The sequence below is a fragment of the Ascaphus truei genome, chromosome 15, assembly GCF_040206685.1.
Source record: "Ascaphus truei isolate aAscTru1 chromosome 15, aAscTru1.hap1, whole genome shotgun sequence".
Classification (NCBI taxonomy): domain Eukaryota; kingdom Metazoa; phylum Chordata; class Amphibia; order Anura; family Ascaphidae; genus Ascaphus; species Ascaphus truei.
The window spans coordinates 18,211,935-18,230,415 of NC_134497.1; the positions used below are offsets into that span (position 1 = coordinate 18,211,935).

The 18,481-nt window shown below is 55.7% G+C and overlaps 1 protein-coding gene across 1 annotated transcript in view; it reads right to left on the reverse strand.

Annotated features, from left to right (window-relative positions):
- Positions 1-10: 10 nt before the first annotated feature.
- The window catches only part of LOC142466632 (phosphatidate phosphatase LPIN3-like), a 38,124-nt gene continuing 19,653 nt past the window's right edge, over positions 11-18,481 (reverse strand). Inside the window, 11 exon segments of the mRNA XM_075571853.1 lie at positions 11-140; positions 652-707; positions 3,905-3,996; positions 5,591-5,660; positions 7,100-7,193; positions 7,923-8,067; positions 8,069-8,087; positions 8,183-8,267; positions 9,146-9,288; positions 9,290-9,327; positions 10,321-10,426. Of these exon segments, the coding sequence (XP_075427968.1) occupies positions 19-140; positions 652-707; positions 3,905-3,996; positions 5,591-5,660; positions 7,100-7,193; positions 7,923-8,067; positions 8,069-8,087; positions 8,183-8,267; positions 9,146-9,288; positions 9,290-9,327; positions 10,321-10,426 (970 nt within the window). The 3' untranslated portion in view covers positions 11-18.

Genomic DNA, 18,481 nt, shown 5'->3' on the forward strand with positions numbered 1-18,481 from the left:
TTACTAGCTGCTCGGAAGTCAGGCGCAGGGACCGCCGGTATTGGGGGGTCGGTGCTGGGGCCGGGGGGGTCGTGCTGGGGGCCGGGGTGGCCTCTGCTCTCCCCTCCAACGGCAAACTCTGCTCCCCTCCCTCCTCCAACCTAAAAACAAGAGGGGGGGCATGTTAGGAGGAAGAGAGGGGGGAAACAGAGAGAGAAAAGGGGGAGGAGGGGATAGAGGAGAGAAAAGGGGAGAGAAAGGGAGAGAGAGAGAGACGGCTGCACACCAAGTAATGGCAGCCAAAAGAGAACTGTCTTAAAGCGGCGGGTGCAACACACACACACACACACACACACACAGAGGACACACACACACACACACACACAGACTCTCACACACACACACACACACACACACACACACACACACACACACACACACACACACACACACACACACACACACACACAGAGACACACACACACACACACACACAGACACACACACACACACACACACACACACACACACACACACACACACACACACACACACACACAGAGACTCACACACACACACAGAGACTCACACACATACACACACAGTGTGTGGGAGGGGGGGGGGGGACCGAGGAAGACAGTCCGAGAGAAGAGGGGGCGCAGTTTCACTCACGTGCCGGGGCTGCACTCCCCCTTCTGCTCCCCGAATTCTTGAGGATTGGACCCTGGCTGTAGGAGGGGGGAGGTGGAGTGGAGGGAAGAGTGAGGAGAGGAAGAGTGAGGAGGGAGGGAAGAGTAGGGAGAAGAGTGAAGGGGGGAGGGAAGAGTGAAGGGGGGAGGGAAGAGTGAAGGGGGGAGGGAAGAGTGAAGGGGGGAGGGAAGAGTGAAGGGGGGAGGGAAGAGTGAAGGGGGGAGGGAAGAGTGAAGGGGGGAGGGGAAGAGTGAAGTGGGGGAGGGGAAGAGTGAAGTGGGGAGGGAAGAGTAAAGTGGGGAGGGAAGAGTAGTGGGGGGAGGAAGAGTGTGGGGGGGGAGGGAAGAGGGGGGGGAGGGAAGAGTGAGGGGGGGAGAAGAGTGAGGGGGAGAGAAGAGTGGGGGGAGGGAAGAGTGAGGGGGGGAGGAAGAGTGAGGGGGGGGGAGGGAAGAGTGAGGGGGGGGAGGTAAGAGTGAGGGGGGGAGGGAAGAGTGAGGGGGGGAGGGAAGAGTGAGGGGGGGAGGGAAGAGTGAGGGGGGGAGGGAAGAGTGAGGGGGGAGGGAAGAGTGAAGGGGGGAGGGAAGAGTGAGGGGGGGAGGGAAGAGTGAAGGGAGGAGGGAAGAGTGAAGGGAGGAGGGAAGAGTGAAGGGAGGAGGGAAGAGTGAAGGGAGGAGGGAAGAGTGAAGGGAGGAGGGAAGAGTGAAGGGAGGAGGGAAGAGTGAGGGGGGAGGAGAAAAGAGTGAGGGGGAGGAGGAAAGAGGGGGGGGAAGGAGGAAAGAGGGAGGGGAAGGAGGAAAGAGGGAGGGGGAGGAGGAAAGAGTGAGAGGGAGGGGGGAGGAGGAAAGAGTGAGGGGGAGGAGGAAAGAGTGAGGGGTAGGAGGAAAGAGTGAGTGGGAGGGGGTAGGAGGAAAGAGTGAGGGGGAGGGGGAGGAGGAAAGAGTGAGGGGTAGGAGGAAAGAGTGAGGGGGAGGGGGAGGAGGAAAGAGTGAGGGGGAGGAGGAAAGAGTGAGGGGGGAGGAGGAAGAGTGAGGGGGGGGGAGGGAAAGAGTGAGGGGGAGGGGGAGGAGGAAAGAGTGAGGGGGGAGGGGTGAGGAAAGAGTGAGGGGGAGGGGGGAGGAAAGAGTGAGGGGGAAGGGGGAGGAGGAAAGTGTGAGGGGGAGGGGGAGGAGGAAAGAGTGAGGGGGGAGGGGTGAGGAAAGAGTGAGGGGGAGGGGTGAGGAAGAGTGTGAGGGGGAGGGGTGAGGAAAGAGTGAGGGGGAGGGGTGAGGAAGAGTGAGGGGTGAGGAATGTGTGAGGGGGGAGGGGGTGAGGAAGAGTGAGGGGTGAGGAAGAGTGTGGGGGGAGGGGTGAGGAAAGAGTGAGGGGTGAGGAAAGAGTGAGGGGGGAGGGGGTGAGGAAAGAGTGAGGGGGGAGGGGTGAGGAAGAGTGAGGGGTGAGGAAGAGTGAGGGGGGGGAGGGGGGTGGATTGAGGGGGGAGGGGGGAGGAAAGAGGGGGGAGGGGGGAGGAAAGAGGGGGGAGGGGGGGGAGGAAGAGGGGGGGAGGGAAGAGTGAACGAGGAGGGGGGAGTATAAGAGGTGAGAGAAGAGAGTGCGAGGGGATGGTGATGGGGAGGATAGAGATGTAGAGTGGGAAGAGGGATACAATGCTAAACCTCTGCTTTTAACTCTGTTCTCCATCCCCCCCCCACAGAACATCCCGTGCTCCCCCCAGAACAACCCGTGCTCCCCCCCCCAGAACATCCCGTGCTCCCCCCCCCCAGAACATCCCGTGCTTCCCCCCCCCAGAACATCCCGTGCTCCTCCCCCAGAACAACCCGTGCTCCTCCCCAGAACATCCCGTGCTCCCCCCCAGAACATCCCGTGCTCCTCCCCCAGAACATCCCGTGCTCCTCCCCCAGAACATCCCATGCTCCCCCCCAGAACATCCCGTGCTCCCCCCACAGAACATCCCGTGCTCCCCCCACAGAACATCCCGTGCTCCCCCCCAGAACATCCGTGCTCCCCCCCCAGAACATCCCGTGCTCCTCCCCCAGAACATCCCGTGTTCCTCCCCCAGAACATCCCGTGTTCCTCCCCAGAATATCCCGTGCTCCCCCCAGAACATCCCGTGTTCCTCCCCAGAACATCCCGTGTTCCTCCCCAGAATATCCCGTGCTCCTCCCCCAGAACATCCCGTGCTCCCCCCCAGAACATCCCGTGCTCCTCCCCCAGAACATCCCGTGCTCCCCCCCCAGAACATCCCGTGCTCCTCCCCCAGAACATCCCGTGTTCCTCCCCCAGAACATCCCGTGTTCCTCCCCAGAATATCCCGTGCTCCCCCCCAGAACATCCCGTGTTCCTCCCCCAGAACATCCCGTGTTCCTCCCCAGAATATCCCGTGCTCCTCCCCCAGAACATCCCGTGCTCCCCCCCAGAACATCCCGTGCTCCTCCCCCAGAACATCCCGTGCTCCCCCCCCCAGAACATCCCGTGCTCCCCCCCCCAGAACATCCCGTGCTCCTCCCCCAGAACATCCCGTTGCTCCTCCCCCAGAACATCACGTGCTCCTCCCCCAGAACATCCCGTGCTCCCCCCCCCAGAACATCCCGTGCTCTTCCCCAGAACATCCCGTGCTCCTCCCCCAGAACATCCCGTGCTCCCCCCCAGAACATCCCGTGCTCCTCCCCCAGAACATCCCGTGCTCCTCCCCCAGAACATCCTGTGCTCCCCCCCACAGAACATCCCGTGCTCCCCCCCCAGAACATCCCGTGCTCCCCCCCCAGAACATCCCGTGCTCCTCCCCCAGAACATCCCGTGCTCCTCCCCCAGAACATCCCGTGCTCCTCCCCCAGAACATCCCGTGCTCCCCCCCCCCAGAACATCCCGTGCTCCCCCCCCCAGAACATCCCGTGCTCCTCCCCCAGAACATCCCGTGCTCCCCCCCAGAACATGCCGTGCTCCTCCCCCAGAACATCCCGTGCTCCCCCCCCCAGAACATCCCGTGCTCCCCCCAGAACATCCCGTGCTCCTCCCCCAGAACATCCCGTGCTCCCCCCCCAGAACATCCCGTGCTCCCCCCCAGAACATCCCGTGCTCCTCCCCCAGAACATCCCGTGCTCCCCCCCAGAACATCCCGTGCTCCTCCCCAGAACATCCCGTGCTCCTCCCCCAGAACATCCCGTGCTCCCCCCCCAGAACATCCCGTGCTCCTCCCCCAGAACACCCTGTGCTCCCCCATATAACCCACATCTCTCACCAGTCGGGGAGTGAGGTCCCTCCTGCGCCAGGAAAACCACCAGCCCCTGCTCTGGGGGGCATCTTCTGATTGGTCAGCTGATCAATGACCCTCTGAGGGGACAAAGACATCATACAGAATTGGAAGGTACTGAGAGCGGGAGAGGGGGGAAGAGAGGGAGAGGGGGGAAGAGAGGAGGGGGCAGAGAGGAGGGGCAGAGAGGAGGGGAAAGAGAGGGGGGGAAAGAGAGGAGGGGAGAGGTGTGGGAAGAGAGGGAGAGGGGGGGAAAGAGGGAGAGGGGGAAAGAGGGAGAGGGGGGAAAGAGGGAGAGGGGGAAAGAGGGAGAGGGGGGGAAGAGAGGAGGGGGGCAGAGAGGAGGGGGCAGGAGGGGAGGGGAAAGAGAGGGGGGAAAGAGAGGAGGGGAAGAGGGGGGGAGTAGGGGGAGAGGTGTGGGAAGAGAGGGAGAGGGGGGAAGAGAGGGTGAGGTGGGGGAAGAGAGGGTGATGTGGGGGAAGAGAGGGTGAGGTGGGGGAAGAGGGAGGGGAAGAGAGGAAGAGGGGGGGAAGAGAGGGAGAGGGGGGGGGGAAAGGGGGAGGGGGAAGGGAGGAGGGGAGAGGGGTGGGAGAGGGTGGGAAGAGACGGAGAGTGGGAGGAAGAGAGGGAGAGGGTTGAAAGAGAGGGGGGAGTAGGGGGAGAGGTGTGGGAAGAGAGGGAGAGGGGGGAAGAGAGGGTGAGGTGGGGGAAGAGAGGGTGAGGTGGGGTAGAGGGAGGGGAAGAGAGGAAGAGGGGGGAAGAGAGGGGGGGGGAAGGGGGAGGGGGGAAGGGAGGAGGGAAGAGAGGGAGAGGGGGGGAGAGGGTGGGAAGAGAGGGAGAGTGGGGGGAAGAGAGGGGAGAGGGTTGGAGGAGGGAGAGGGGGGGAGAGGGAGAGGGAGGGAGAGGGAGGGAGAGAGGGTGGAGAGAGGGAGAGGGGGGGAAGAGGGAGGGGGGGGAAGAGGGAGTGGGGGAGAAGAGGGAGAGGGGGGAAGAGGGAGAGGGGGGGGAAAGAGGGAGAGGGGGGGGGGAAGAGGGAGAGGGGGGGGGAAAGAGGGAGAGGGGGGGAAAGAGAGGAGAGGGGGGGAAAGAGGGAGAGGGGGAAAGAGGGAGAGGGGGGTAAGAGGGGGAAAGAGGGAGAGGGGGGAAGAGGGAGAGGGGGGGAAAGAGGGTGAGGGGGGGGAGGGAGTGGGGGGGGGAAGAGGGAGAGGGTGGGGGAAGAGGGAGAGGGAGTGGGGGGGGAAAGAAGGAGGGGGGGGAAGAGGGAGAGGGGGGGAAAGAGGGATGAGAGGGGGGGAGAGGGAGAGGGGGGAAAGAGGGAGAGGGGGGGAAAGAGGGAGAGGGGGGAAGAGGGAGAGGGGGGGAAGAGGGAGAAGGGGGGGAAGAGGGAGAAGGGGGGGAGAGGGAGAGGAGGAGGAGGAGGAAGGGAATAGAGGGGGGCGAGAGAGGGGAAGGGGAGAAGAGGGGGATAGGGGAGAGGAGGGGGAGAGGGGAGAGGAGGGGGTGAGCGGGAGGGAGAGAGAGGGGCAAGGGGGAGAGTGGGGGGGATGGGGAGTGAGTGGGGAGGATGGGGAGAAGGAGGGGTTAGAGAGGCAAACGGGGAGGGAGAGAGAGAAGGGGGAAGAGGGGAAGAAAGAGAGAGGGAGGGCGGGAGAGAGAAAGTTGGGGTGATATTACCTGGGGCAGCTGTTGGTGGAATACCTGCATACACAGGATGAGGGGGGCGGCTGCTGCCCAGTTATAAAACCTGTGAGAGGGGGAGTGAGGAGACAGAGGAGGTGAAGGGGGAGCTCACCAAGTGAGGAGAAAGGGTGAGGAGGGGAGAAATAGTGAAGAGAGGGGGAGCACACACAGTGAAGAGACAGAGGGGGGAGCACACAGAGTGAGGAGACAGAGGGGGTGAAGGGGGAGCACACAAAGTGAGGAGAAAGGGTGAGGGAGAAATAGTGAAGAGAGGGGGGGAGCACACAGAGAGAGGAGAGATGGGGAGCATACAGAATGAGGAGAGAGAGGGGGAGCACACAGAGTGAGGAGAGAGGGGGGAGCACACAGTGAGGAGAGAGAGGGGGGGGACACACCGAGTGAGGAGAGAGAGGGGGGAGCACACAGAGTGAGGAGAGAGAGGGGGGAGCATACAGAGTGAGGAGAGAGAGAGGAGGGAGCACACAGAGTGAGGAGAGAGGGGAGCACACAGAGTGAGGAGAGAGTAGAGGGGGGCACACAGAGTGAGGAGAGAGGGGGGAGCACACCGAGTGAGGAGAGAGGGGGGAGCACACCGAGTGAGGAGAGAGGGGGGAGCACACAGAGTGAGGAGCACACAGAGTGAGGAGAGAGAAGGGGGAGCACACCGAGTGAGGAGAGAGAGGGGGGAGCACACCGAGTTAGGAGAGAGAGGGGGGGGGGGCACACCGAGTTATGAGAGAGAGAGGGGAGCACACAGAGTGAGGAGAGAGAGAGGGGAGCACACAGAGTGAGGAGAGAGAGGGTGGAGCACAGAGTGAGTAGAGAGAGAGGGGAGCACACAGAGAGGAGAGGGGGGCACAGAGTGAGTAGAGGGGGGGAGCACACAGAGTGAGAAGAGAGAGGGGGGAGCACACAAAGTGAGGAGAGAGTAGAGGGGGCACAGAGTGCGGAGAGAGAGGGGGGAGCACACTGAGTGAGGGGGGAGCACACCGAGTGCGGAGAGAGAGGGGGGAGTACACAGAGTGAGGAGAGGGGGGAACAGAGTGAGGAGAGAGAGGTGGGAGCACACAGAGTGAGGAGAGAGTAGAGGGGGGCACAGAGTGAGGAGAGAGAGGGGGGGAGCACACAGAGTGCGGAGAGCGGAGAGGTGGGCACAGAGTGAGTAGAGGGGGGGAGCACACAGAGTGAGGAGAGAGTAGAGGGGGGCACAGAGTGAGTAGAGGGGGGGAGCACACAGAGTGAGGAGAGAGTAGAGGGGGGCACAGAGTGAGTAGAGGGGGGGGAGCACAGAGTGAGGAGAGAGTAGAGGGGGGCACAGAGTGAGTAGAGGGGGGAGCACACAGAGTGAGGAGAGAGTAGAGGGGGGCACAGAGTGAGTAGAGGGGGGGAGCACAGAGTGGGGAGAGAGTAGAGGGGGGGCACAGAGTGAGTAGAGGGGGGGGAGCACACAGAGTGAGGAGAGAGTAGAGGGGGGGCACAGAGTGAGTAGAGGGGGGTCCTCACTTGCGGTGGATCCGCAGCACCAGGTCGGGGTCCTCGGTGAGCGATGGATTTTTGCAGAATTCAGAAAATGAGATCTGATGCTTCAGGAACCTGTCTGAGGGGGGAGGGGGGGGATAGACCATGGGGAGAATAAGGGGAGACCACTGGGGGGGAGATCACAGTGAGGGGATGGGAGGCCACGGGGAGAATAGGGAAAGACCACAGTGGGGGGGGAGAAGACTACCAGAGGAGAATAGAGAGAGACCGCCATGGGAGGTGGGGGAGACCGCCCGGGGGGAGAATAAGGAGAGACCACGTGGGGGGGAGACCACGGTGGGAGAATAGAGAGAGACCGCAGTGGGGGGGGGGGGGGAGACCACGGTGGGAGAATAGAGAGACCGCCATGGGAGGTGGGGGAGACCACCACAGAGAATAAAGGAGAGACCACGTGGGGGGGGGGGGGGAGACCACAGTGGGAGAATAGAGACCGCAGTGGGGGGGGGGGGGGAAGACTACCAGAGGAGAAAAGAGAGAGACCGCCATGGAGGTGGGGGAGACCACGGAGAGAATAACAGAGACCATGGGGGGGGAGGCGGAGACCACGGTGGTACAATAGGAAGAGACCGCAGTGGGGGGGGCTTAGAGACCACCAGAGGAGAAAAGAGAGAGACCGCCATGGGGGGAGGGGGGGATATAAGACCACAGAGGAGGAATAAGGAGAGACCATGGAGGAGGGGGAAACCACAGGGGACAATGAGAGACCACAGCAGGACTACGGGGGGCAACAGTGGGGGCAACACGAGATTGCACGGGTATTGCCCCCCTCCCTCGCCCCCAAACTCACCTTCCGGAATCTCCCAGCTGTCTTTCAGCCCCCCGCACAGAGACAGTGCCACGGTGGACCCCAGGGGCCCCTCTGATGGTTCCAAGTCATCCTGGGGGCCACTGCCGGACGCCTGCTCCGTGCTCCCCCCACCCTGCGGAGGTGGGTGGCAGCGGGTAAGGGCGACTGGGGAGGGGGTGAAGGGAAGAGAGGGAGGTGTCACCTTGATCATCACTTTTACTACCCCCCCCCCGCCCCCAAAATGTGCCCCCAGCGCTGACCTGTTTGGGAAGTAGAGGGACACTTCCTGGGAGTCTGGGGACAGGGTGTCATCGGGGGTCAGTGTCGGGGGTCCCAGGGGAGAGTCTGAAATTACAGGGGGGGCGGGGGGGGGGGGGAAATATAGACGTGGAGGGATGGAAGGAAAAAGAAGGGAAGGAGGTAAGTGAGGGGGCGAGAGAGGGTGGGGATAGAGAGAGCGTGTGTGAGGGGGCGAGAGGGGGAGTGGGAGAGGGGGGATAGAGAGAGAGAGAAGGGGAGAGAGAGAGAGAGACAGAGAGAGAGTGAGAAGGGGGAGAGAGCGGGGGAGGGGGGAACGAGAGAGAGGGGGGTGGCAGGGAGAAAGGAGAGAAATTATGCAGGGGGGAAGGATGCGAGAGGGGGGGAGGAGAAAGAGGGTTCAAGGGTTGGGTGGGAGAAGGAGGGAAGGGGAGCGGGGTGGAAAGAGAGGGTGGGGCTGAGAGAGACGGTACAGGGGAGGGGGGAAGAGAGGATGCAGGGGCAGGGGAGGTTGTAGGGGGAGAGAGGGTGCAGGGGGGGAGAGGAGAGCGGATGCAGGAGAGGGGAGGAGAGAGGGTGGGCGGGGCAGGTTGTGGGGGGGAGCCAGGGTGCAGGGTAGGGGGAGAGAGAGGGTGCAGGGTAGGGGGGAGAGAGAGGGTGCAGGGGATTGGGAGAGAGAGGGTGCAGGGGATTGGGAGAGGGTGCAGGGGATTGGGGGAGAGAGGGGGAGGGGGAGAGAGGTTGCATGGGAGGGGGAGAGGGTGTGGAGGAGGAGGAAGGGTGGGGGGAGAGAGAGGGTTCAAGGGAGAGAGAGTGGGGATGGAGAGAGGGTGCAGGGGTGGAGGAAAGAGGGTGGGGGTGAGAGAGAGAGGGTGCAGGGAAAGGGGATTGAGATGGTACAGGGGAGGGGGGAGAGAGGGTGGGGGGTGAGGGAGAGGATGTGGGGGGCACCTGTCCTTACTCACCCTTCTTGTCTTGGTTTTGGGGGGGTGTTTCAATCTCCTTGTGGGGGTCCTGCAGGACTGGGAAGGAGGTACTGGGGGGGAAGCAGTGTGGGGGCTGTGCTCTCTGGGGGGGGATCCCTGCTCGTGGGGCTCGGGGGAGCACTCTGTGACATTTGGGGTTCCACAATCTCCGACCGGGTGACCTGACAAGAGAAAAAAAAAGGGATCTGACCCCCCTCACCCTCCCACGGAGTACAGCCATGAGAGAGGGGGGCGGGGGGGTACAGCCACGAGAGAGGGGGGCACAGCCACGAGAGAGGGGGCGGGGTTGGGAATTCAGCCATGAGATTGGGGGGGGGTATATGCATGAAAGGGAGGGGGAGGAATACAGCCATGAGAGGCAGGCAGGGGGGTGGGGAGATGGAGTACAGCCATAAGAGGGGGGGGGGGGAAGTACATGCATGAGAGGGCGGGGGGGGGGGAGTACATACATAAGAGGGGGAGGGGAGGAGTACATACATGAGAGGGGGAGGGGAGGAGTACATACATGAGAGGGGGAGGGGAGGAGTACATACATGAGAGGGGGAGGGGAAGAGTACATACATGAGAGGGGGAGGGGAGGAGTAAATACATGAGAGGGGGAGGGGAGGAGTACATACATGAGAGGGGGAGGGGAGGAGTACATACATGAGAGGGGGAGGGGAGGAGTACATACATGAGAGGGGGAGGGGAGGAGTACATACATGAGAGGGGGAGGGGAGGAGTACATACATGAGAGGGGGAGGGGAGGAGTACATACATGAGAGGGGGAGGGGAGGAGTACATACATGAGGGGGAGGGGAGTACATACATGAGAGGGGGAGGGGAGTACATACATGAGAGGGGGAGGGGAGTACATACATGAGAGGGGGAGGGGAGTACATACATGCGAGGGGGAGGGGAGTACATACATGCGAGGGGGAGGGGAGTACATACATGAGAGGGGGAGGGGAGTACATACATGAGAGGGGGAGGGGAGTACATACATGAGAGGGGGAGGGGAGTACATACATGAGAGGGGGAGGGGGAGTACATACATGAGAGGGGGAGGGGAGTACATACATGATAGGCGCAGGGGGTGGAATACATTAATGAGAGGGAAAGAGGGGAAGTACAGGCATGAGAGAGGGAAGGGGGGGGGAATCAGGTCTCCTCACCTGTGGGAGTCTCCCCCAGTCCCATTCCATTTGAGGCTCTGTGGGGAGCGTGTTGGGTGATCTTAGCTCCAGCTCAGAGTCACTTTTGGGGGAGGGAGATCGGCCGCTGAAATGGGGGGGGGGGAGGGGGGGGGGTTCAGGTTAACAGGAGCTCAGAACGCACAAACACACACACACAAACTGCCGTACACACACATAGCACGACGCGCATACATCCCGACATGTGCACGCACCCAGCACGACACGCGCGCGCACACACAGCCTGACACGCAAACACAGCCCGAGGCGCACAAACATACACACACAGCCGGACACGCACACACACAAACATACACGCACAGCCTGCCGCTCACACACACACACACACAGACCGACGCTCACACACAGAGCCCAACGCACGCACGCACAGACGGACATGTGCGCACACACACAAAGCTTGACGGACCGCACACACACAGCCCGACGCACACGCGCACACACAAACCCCACAACGCGCATACAACCCGATGTGCACACACACACACACACACACATTCAGCCCAACGGACCGACACGCACAGCCTGAGACACACACGCAGCCCGACGTGCACACACATACTGCCCCAGACGTACACAGCCCGACGCGCACACAAACCCACGCAGCCCGACGCACACACACAACCCACCACACACACAACACGACACACCCATTCAGCCCGACGCACACACGCACACACAGCCCAATGTGCACACCCACAGCCCGACGCGCACACACCCCGATTGCGCATAGAACCCGACGCGTACACACAGTGTTATGTCTCAGTGTTTATGCTTCACAATAACACACTACCTTGTTGGTACTGAACGATCCTTCTTTGTTGCTGCTGACAGGTAGACATTTTCTTTGTTACCTCAGACTGCTGCGTGTCTGTTTATGCCCTGGTGGGTGCAACTATAGCGAGCAGTCTACCGGCGATCTGTGGGTCTACCGTGCATTCGCTACTATAGCGAGCAGTCTACCGGTGATCTGTGGTCTACCGTGCATTCGCTACTATAGCGAGCAGTCTATAGGTGATCTGTGGTCTACCGTGCATTCGCTACTATAGCGAGCAGTCTATAGGTGATCTGTGGTCTACCGTGCATTCGCTACTATAGCGAGCAGTCTACCGGTGATCTGTGGTCTACCGTGCATTCGCTACTATAGCGAGCAGTCTATAGGTGATCTGTGGTCTACCGTGCATTCGCTACTATAGCGAGCAGTCTATAGGTGATCTGTGGTCTACCGTGCATTCGCTACTATAGCGAGCAGTCTACCGGCGATCTGTGGTCTACCGTGCATTCACTACTATAGCGAGCAGTCTATAGGTGATCTGTGGTCTACCGTGCATTCGCTACTATAGCGAGCAGTCTACCGGTGATCTGTGGTCTACCGTGCATTCGCTACTATAGCGAGCAGTCTATAGGTGATCTGTGGTCTACCGTGCATTCGCTACTATAGCGAGCAGTCTATAGGTGATCTGTGGTCTACCGTGCATTCGCTACTATAGCGAGCAGTCTACCGGCGATCTGTGGTCTACCGTGCATTCGCTACTATAGCGAGTAGTCTACCGGTGATCTGTAGTCTACCGTGCATTCGCTACTATAGCGAGCAGTCTACCGGTGATCTGTGGTCTACCGTGCATTGGCTACTATAGCGAGCAGTCTACCGGTGATCTGTGGTCTACCGTGCATTCGCTACTATAGCGAGCAGTCTACCGGTGATCTGTGGTCTACCGTGCATTCGCTACTATAGCGAGCAGTCTATAGGTGATCTGTGGTCTACCGTGCATTCGCTACTATAGCGTGCAGTCTACCGGTGATCTGTGGTCTACCGTGCATTCGCCACTATAGCGTGCAGTCTACCGGTGATCTGTGGTCTACCGTGCATTCGCTACTATAGCGAGCAGTCTACCGGCGATCTGTGGTCTACCGTGCATTCGCTACTACAGCGAGCAGTCTACCGGTGATCTGTGGTCTACCGTGCATTGGCTACTATAGCGAGCAGTCTACCGGTGATCTGTGGTCTACCGTGCATTCGCTACTATAGCGAGCAGTCTACCGGCAATCTGTGGTCTACCGTGCATTGGCTACTATAGCGAGCAGTCTACAGGTGATCTGTGGTCTACCGTGCATTCGCTACTATAGCGAGCAGTCTACCGGTGATCTGTGGTCTACCGTGCATTCGCTACTATAGCGAGCAGTCTACCGGTGATCTGTGGTCTACCGTGCATTGGCTACTATAGCGAGCAGTCTACCGGTGATCTGTGGTCTACCGTGCATTCGCTACTATAGCGAGCAGTCTACCGGCGATCTGTGGTCTACCGTGCATTCGCTACTATAGCGTGCAGTCTACCGGCGATCTGTGGTCTACCGTGCATTCGCTACTATAGCGTGCAGTCTACCGGCGATCTGTGGTCTACCGTGCATTCGCTACTATAGCGAGCAGTCTACCGGCGATCTGTGGTCTACCGTGCATTCGCTACTATAGCGTGCAGTCTACCGGCGATCTGTGGTCTACCGTGCATTCGCTACTATAGCGAGCAGTCTACCGGTGATCTGTGGTCTACCGTGCATTCGCTACTATAGCGAGCAGTCTACCGGTGATCTGTGGTCCACATCTGTCAGTTTAATCCTCACTTGAATTCCTATAGTCGGTTGACTGTGCATATCAGTTGAATCTCTGATACCAATTATTCAGCGGGAATGCGAAATTGGTTCAGTGATTCATTCCGACGAGTGGCCTGCATATGGAAATTTAAATGCCAACGGTTACAGGCATTTTACGGTGAACCATCAAGAAAATTACGTGGATCCCGTGTCGGGAGCAAACACGCAAGGGATTGAAAGGTCGTGGTTGGATGCCAAAAATACGCATTTTGCAGAAAATGAGAGGCGTTCCTAATGAGCTATTTCAATCACACCTTGATCACATTTGCTGGAAAGTGCCAAGAAAAAAACCAATACATACCATATTGTTCCTTTGTTTAGAAGATAAAGTAGACTGCACGCTATAGTAGAACAGTAGAAGTAGACTGCACGCTATAGTAGAACAGTAGAAGTAGACTGCACGCTATAGTAGAACAATAGAAGTAGACTGCACGCTATAGTAGAACAGTAGAAGTAGACTGCACGCTATAGTAGAACAGTAGAAGTAGACTGCACGCTATAGTAGAACAGTAGAAGTAGACTGCACGCTATAGTAGAACAGTAGAAGTAGACTGCACGCTATAGTACAACAGTAGAAGTAGACTGCACGCAATAGTAGAACAGTAGTAGAGTGCACGCTATAGTACAACAGTAGAAGTAGACTGCACGCTGTAGTAGAACAGTAGAAGTAGACTGCACGCTACAGTAGAAGTAGACTGCACGCTATAGTAGAACAGTAGAAGTAGACTGCACGCTGTAGTAGAACAGTAGAAGTAGACTGCACGCTATAGTAGAACAGTAGAAGTAGACTGCACACTATAGTAGAACAGTAGAAGTAGACTGCACGCTATAGTAGAACAGTAGAAGTAGACTGCACGCTATAGTAGAAAAGTAGAAGTAGACTGCACGCTATAGTAGAACAGTAGAAGTAAACTGCACGCTATAGTAGAACAGTAGAAGTAGACTGCACGCTATAGTAGAACAGTAGAAGTAGACTGCACGCTATAGTAGAACAGTAGAAGTAGACTGCACGCTATAGTAGAAAAGTAGAAGTAGACTGCACGCTATAGTAGAACAGTAGAAGTAGACTGCACGCTATAGTAGAACAGTAGAAGTAGACTGCATGCTGTAGTAGAACAGTAGAAGTAGACTGCATGCTATAGTAGAACAGTAGAAGTAGACTGCACGCTGTAGTAGAACAGTAGAAGTAGACTGCACGCTGTAGTAGAACAGTAGAAGTAGACTGCACGCTATAGTAGAACAGTAGAAGTAGACAGCACGATATAGTAGAACAGTAGACGTAGACTGCACGCTATAGTAGAACAGTAGAAGTAGACTGCACGCTATAGTAGAACAGTAGAAGTAGACTGCACGCTATAGTAGAACAGTAGAAGTAGACTGCACGCTGTAGTAGAACAGTAGAAGTAGACTGCACGCAATAGTAGAACAGTAGTAGAGTGCACGCTATAGTAGAACAGTAGAAGTAGACTGCACGCTATAGTAGAACAGTAGAAGTAGACTGCACGCTATAGTAGAACAGTAGAAGTAGACTGCACGCTATAGTAGAAAAGTAGAAGTAGACTGCACGCTATAGTAGAACAGTAGAAGTAGACTGCACGCTATAGTAGAACAGTAGAAGTAGACTGCACGCTATAGTAGAACAGTAGAAGTAGACTGCACGCTATAGTAGAACAGTAGAAGTAGACTGCACGCTATAGTAGAAAAGTAGAAGTAGACTGCACGCTGTAGTAGAACAGTAGAAGTAGACTGCACGCTATAGTAGAACAGTAGAAGTAGACTGCACGCTGTAGTAGAACAGTAGAAGTAGACTGCACGCTATAGTAGAACAGTAGAAGTAGACTGCACGCTGTAGTAGAACAGTAGAAGTAGACTGCACGCTGTAGTAGAACAGTAGAAGTAGACTGCACGCTATAGTAGAACAGTAGAAGTAGACAGCACGATATAGTAGAACAGTAGACGTAGACTGCACGCTATAGTAGAACACTAGAAGTAGACTGCACGCTATAGTAGAACAGTAGAAGTAGACTGCACGCTATAGTAGAACAGTAGAAGTAGACTGCACGCAATAGTAGAACAGTAGAAGTAGACTGCACGCTATAGTAGAACAGTAGAAGTAGACTGCACGCTATAGTAGAAAAGTAGAAGTAGACTGCACGCTGTAGTAGAACAGTAGAAGTAGACTGCACGCTATAGTAGAACAGTAGAAGTAGACTGCACGCTGTAGTAGAACAGTAGAAGTAGACTGCACGCTATAGTAGAACAGTAGAAGTAGACTGCACGCTGTAGTAGAACAGTAGAAGTAGACTGCACGCTGTAGTAGAACAGTAGAAGTAGACTGCACGCTATAGTAGAACAGTAGAAGTAGACAGCACGATATAGTAGAACAGTAGACGTAGACTGCACGCTATAGTAGAACAGTAGAAGTAGACTGCACGCTGTAGTAGAACAGTAGAAGTAGACTGCACGCAGTAGTAGAACAGTAGTAGAGTGCACGCTATAGTAGAACAGCAGAAGTAGACTGCACGCTGTAGTAGAACAGTAGAAGTAGACTGCACGCTATAGTAGAACAGTAGAAGTAGACTGCATGCTATAGTAGAACAGTAGAAGTAGACTGCACGCTATAGTAGAACAGTAGAAGTAGACTGCACGCTATAGTAGAACACTAGAAGTAGACTGCACGCTATAGTAGAACAGTAGAAGTAGACTGCACGCTATAGTAGAACAGTAGAAGTAGACTGCACGCTATAGTAGAACAGTAGAAGTAGACTGCACGCAATAGTAGAACAGTAGTAGAGTGCACGCTATAGTAGAACAGTAGAAGTAGACTGCACGCAATAGTAGAACAGTAGTAGAGTGCACGCTATAGTAGAACAGTAGAAGTAGACTGCACGCTATAGTAGAACAGTAGAAGTAGACTGCACGCTATAGTAGAACAGTAGAAGTAGACTGCACGCTATAGTAGAAAAGTAGAAGTAGACTGCACGCTATAGTAGAACAGTAGAAGTAGACTGCACGCTATAGTAGAACAGTAGAAGTAGACTGCACGCTATAGTAGAACAGTAGAAGTAGACTGCACGCTATAGTAGAACAGTAGAAGTAGACTGCACGCTATAGTAGAAAAGTAGAAGTAGACTGCACGCTGTAGTAGAACAGTAGAAGTAGACTGCACGCTATAGTAGAACAGTAGAAGTAGACTGCACGCTGTAGTAGAACAGTAGAAGTAGACTGCACGCTGTAGTAGAACAGTAGAAGTAGACTGCACGCTATAGTAGAACAGTAGAAGTAGACAGCACGATATAGTAGAACAGTAGACGTAGACTGCACGCTATAGTAGAACAGTAGAAGTAGACTGCACGCTATAGTAGAACAGTAGAAGTAGACTGCACGCTATAGTAGAACAGTAGAAGTAGACTGCACGCTGTAGTAGAACAGTAGAAGTAGACTGCACGCAATAGTAGAACAGTAGAAGTAGACTGCACGCTATAGTAGAACAGTAGAAGTAGACTGCACGCTATAGTAGAACAGTAGAATTAGACTGCACGCTATAGTAGAACAGTAGAAGTAGACTGCACGCTATAGTAGAACAGTAGAAGTAGACTGCACGCTATAGTAGAACAGTAGAAGTAGACTGCACGCTATAGTAGAAAAGTAGAAGTAGACTGCACGCTATAGTAGAACAGTAGAAGTAGACTGCACGCTATAGTAGAACAGTAGAAGTAGACTGCACGCTATAGTAGAACAGTAGAAGTAGACTGCACGCTATAGTAGAAAAGTAGAAGTAGACTGCACGCTGTAGTAGAACAGTAGAAGTAGACTGCACGCTGTAGTAGAACAGTAGAAGTAGACTGCACGCTATAGTAGAACAGTAGAAGTAGACTGCACGCTGTAGTAGAACAGTAGAAGTAGACTGCACGCTGTAGTAGAACAGTAGAAGTAGACTGCACGCTGTAGTAGAACAGTAGAAGTAGACTGCACGCTGTAGTAGAACAGTAGAAGTAGACTGCACGCTATAGTAGAACAGTAGAAGTAGACAGCACGATATAGTAGAACAGTAGACGTAGACTGCACGCTATAGTAGAACAGTAGAAGTAGACTGCACGCTATAGTAGAACAGTAGAAGTAGACTGCACGCTATAGTAGAACAGTAGAAGTAGACTGCACGCTGTAGTAGAACAGTAGAAGTAGACTGCACGCAATAGTAGAACAGTAGAAGTAGACTGCACGCTATAGTAGAACAGTAGAAGTAGACTGCACGCTATAGTAGAACAGTAGAATTAGACTGCACGCTATAGTAGAACAGTAGAAGTAGACTGCACGCTATAGTAGAACAGTAGAAGTAGACTGCACGCTATAGTAGAACAGTAGAAGTAGACTGCACGCTATAGTAGAACAGTAGAAGTAGAATGCACGCTATAGTAGAACAGTAGAAGTAGACTGCACGCTATACTAGCACCCATTTTTGGTCCCCAAATTCTTGTGACTAGTGGCCTGCCATCTGTGGGTGGAACCATACATCCGTACCCATACCGCCTCCCCTGGGACAAAGGATTTGGAGTTAGAGCCCCGTTGCATGTGACTTTGTGCACGGAACACTGTGTCTTCCACCGTGCGCGGTTTGAGAAGATCAAGCTTGGTTCGTGGCTGACGTCCGAGCATGAGTTGAGCTGGCGGGACCCCTGTGGTTGCATGGGGTGTTGTTCTGTACGCCAGTAAAAAGGTCTCCAAATTGTCTGTCAATCGTGAATTTGTGGTCTTTATGGCTTTTAACGAGTTCTTGAAGGTTTGAACAAACCTTTCGGCCTGGCCATTCGCGGCCGGGTGGTAAGGTGCAGATGTTCGGTGGACAATGCAAAACTCTTTTAGAACGTTTTTAAACTCTTGCGCCGTGAACTGTGGTCCATTGTCTGACACTAACTCTAGGGGATAACCGTACATCGCACAAAGTCTCTGTAATGCTTTGCACGTGGCAGCTGTTTAACGGACTTCATTTTCACCACCTCTGGCCATTTGGAGTGTGCAACGACCACGATCAAGTACGAGGCACCGTCTATTGGCCTAGCAAAATCAATGTGGTTGCGGTGCCATTCTTTTTCTTCACTGGCACAGTTGGCGATGCCCATGCGCTATGTTTTACCTGGGAAGTCATCCCTAACTCCTCCAAACGCTTTAGCTCCGTTTCCCCTCCAGCCATCATGGCGAATGGAACTGACCTTGCCTCGAAAAAATGTCGGGGTCGTCGCCCCTTCTCTTAAATTCAATTGAACGGATTCACCCTTAACTTTGCCCAAGTCGGTGCCAAGTATTATGTCGTAGGTGTTTCATCCACGGCTTGTGCTGGTCTATGTTTTGTTCTAGAGCGGGACAGCAGTTGACTTGAATGTCTGGTATTCCAAGGGCCCGTATCCAGTCCCGTCCAAATAGGGGTGGCCCTCCCCGTTCTAGAGGACACAGAGTATCACAGGCACGTAAATAATGG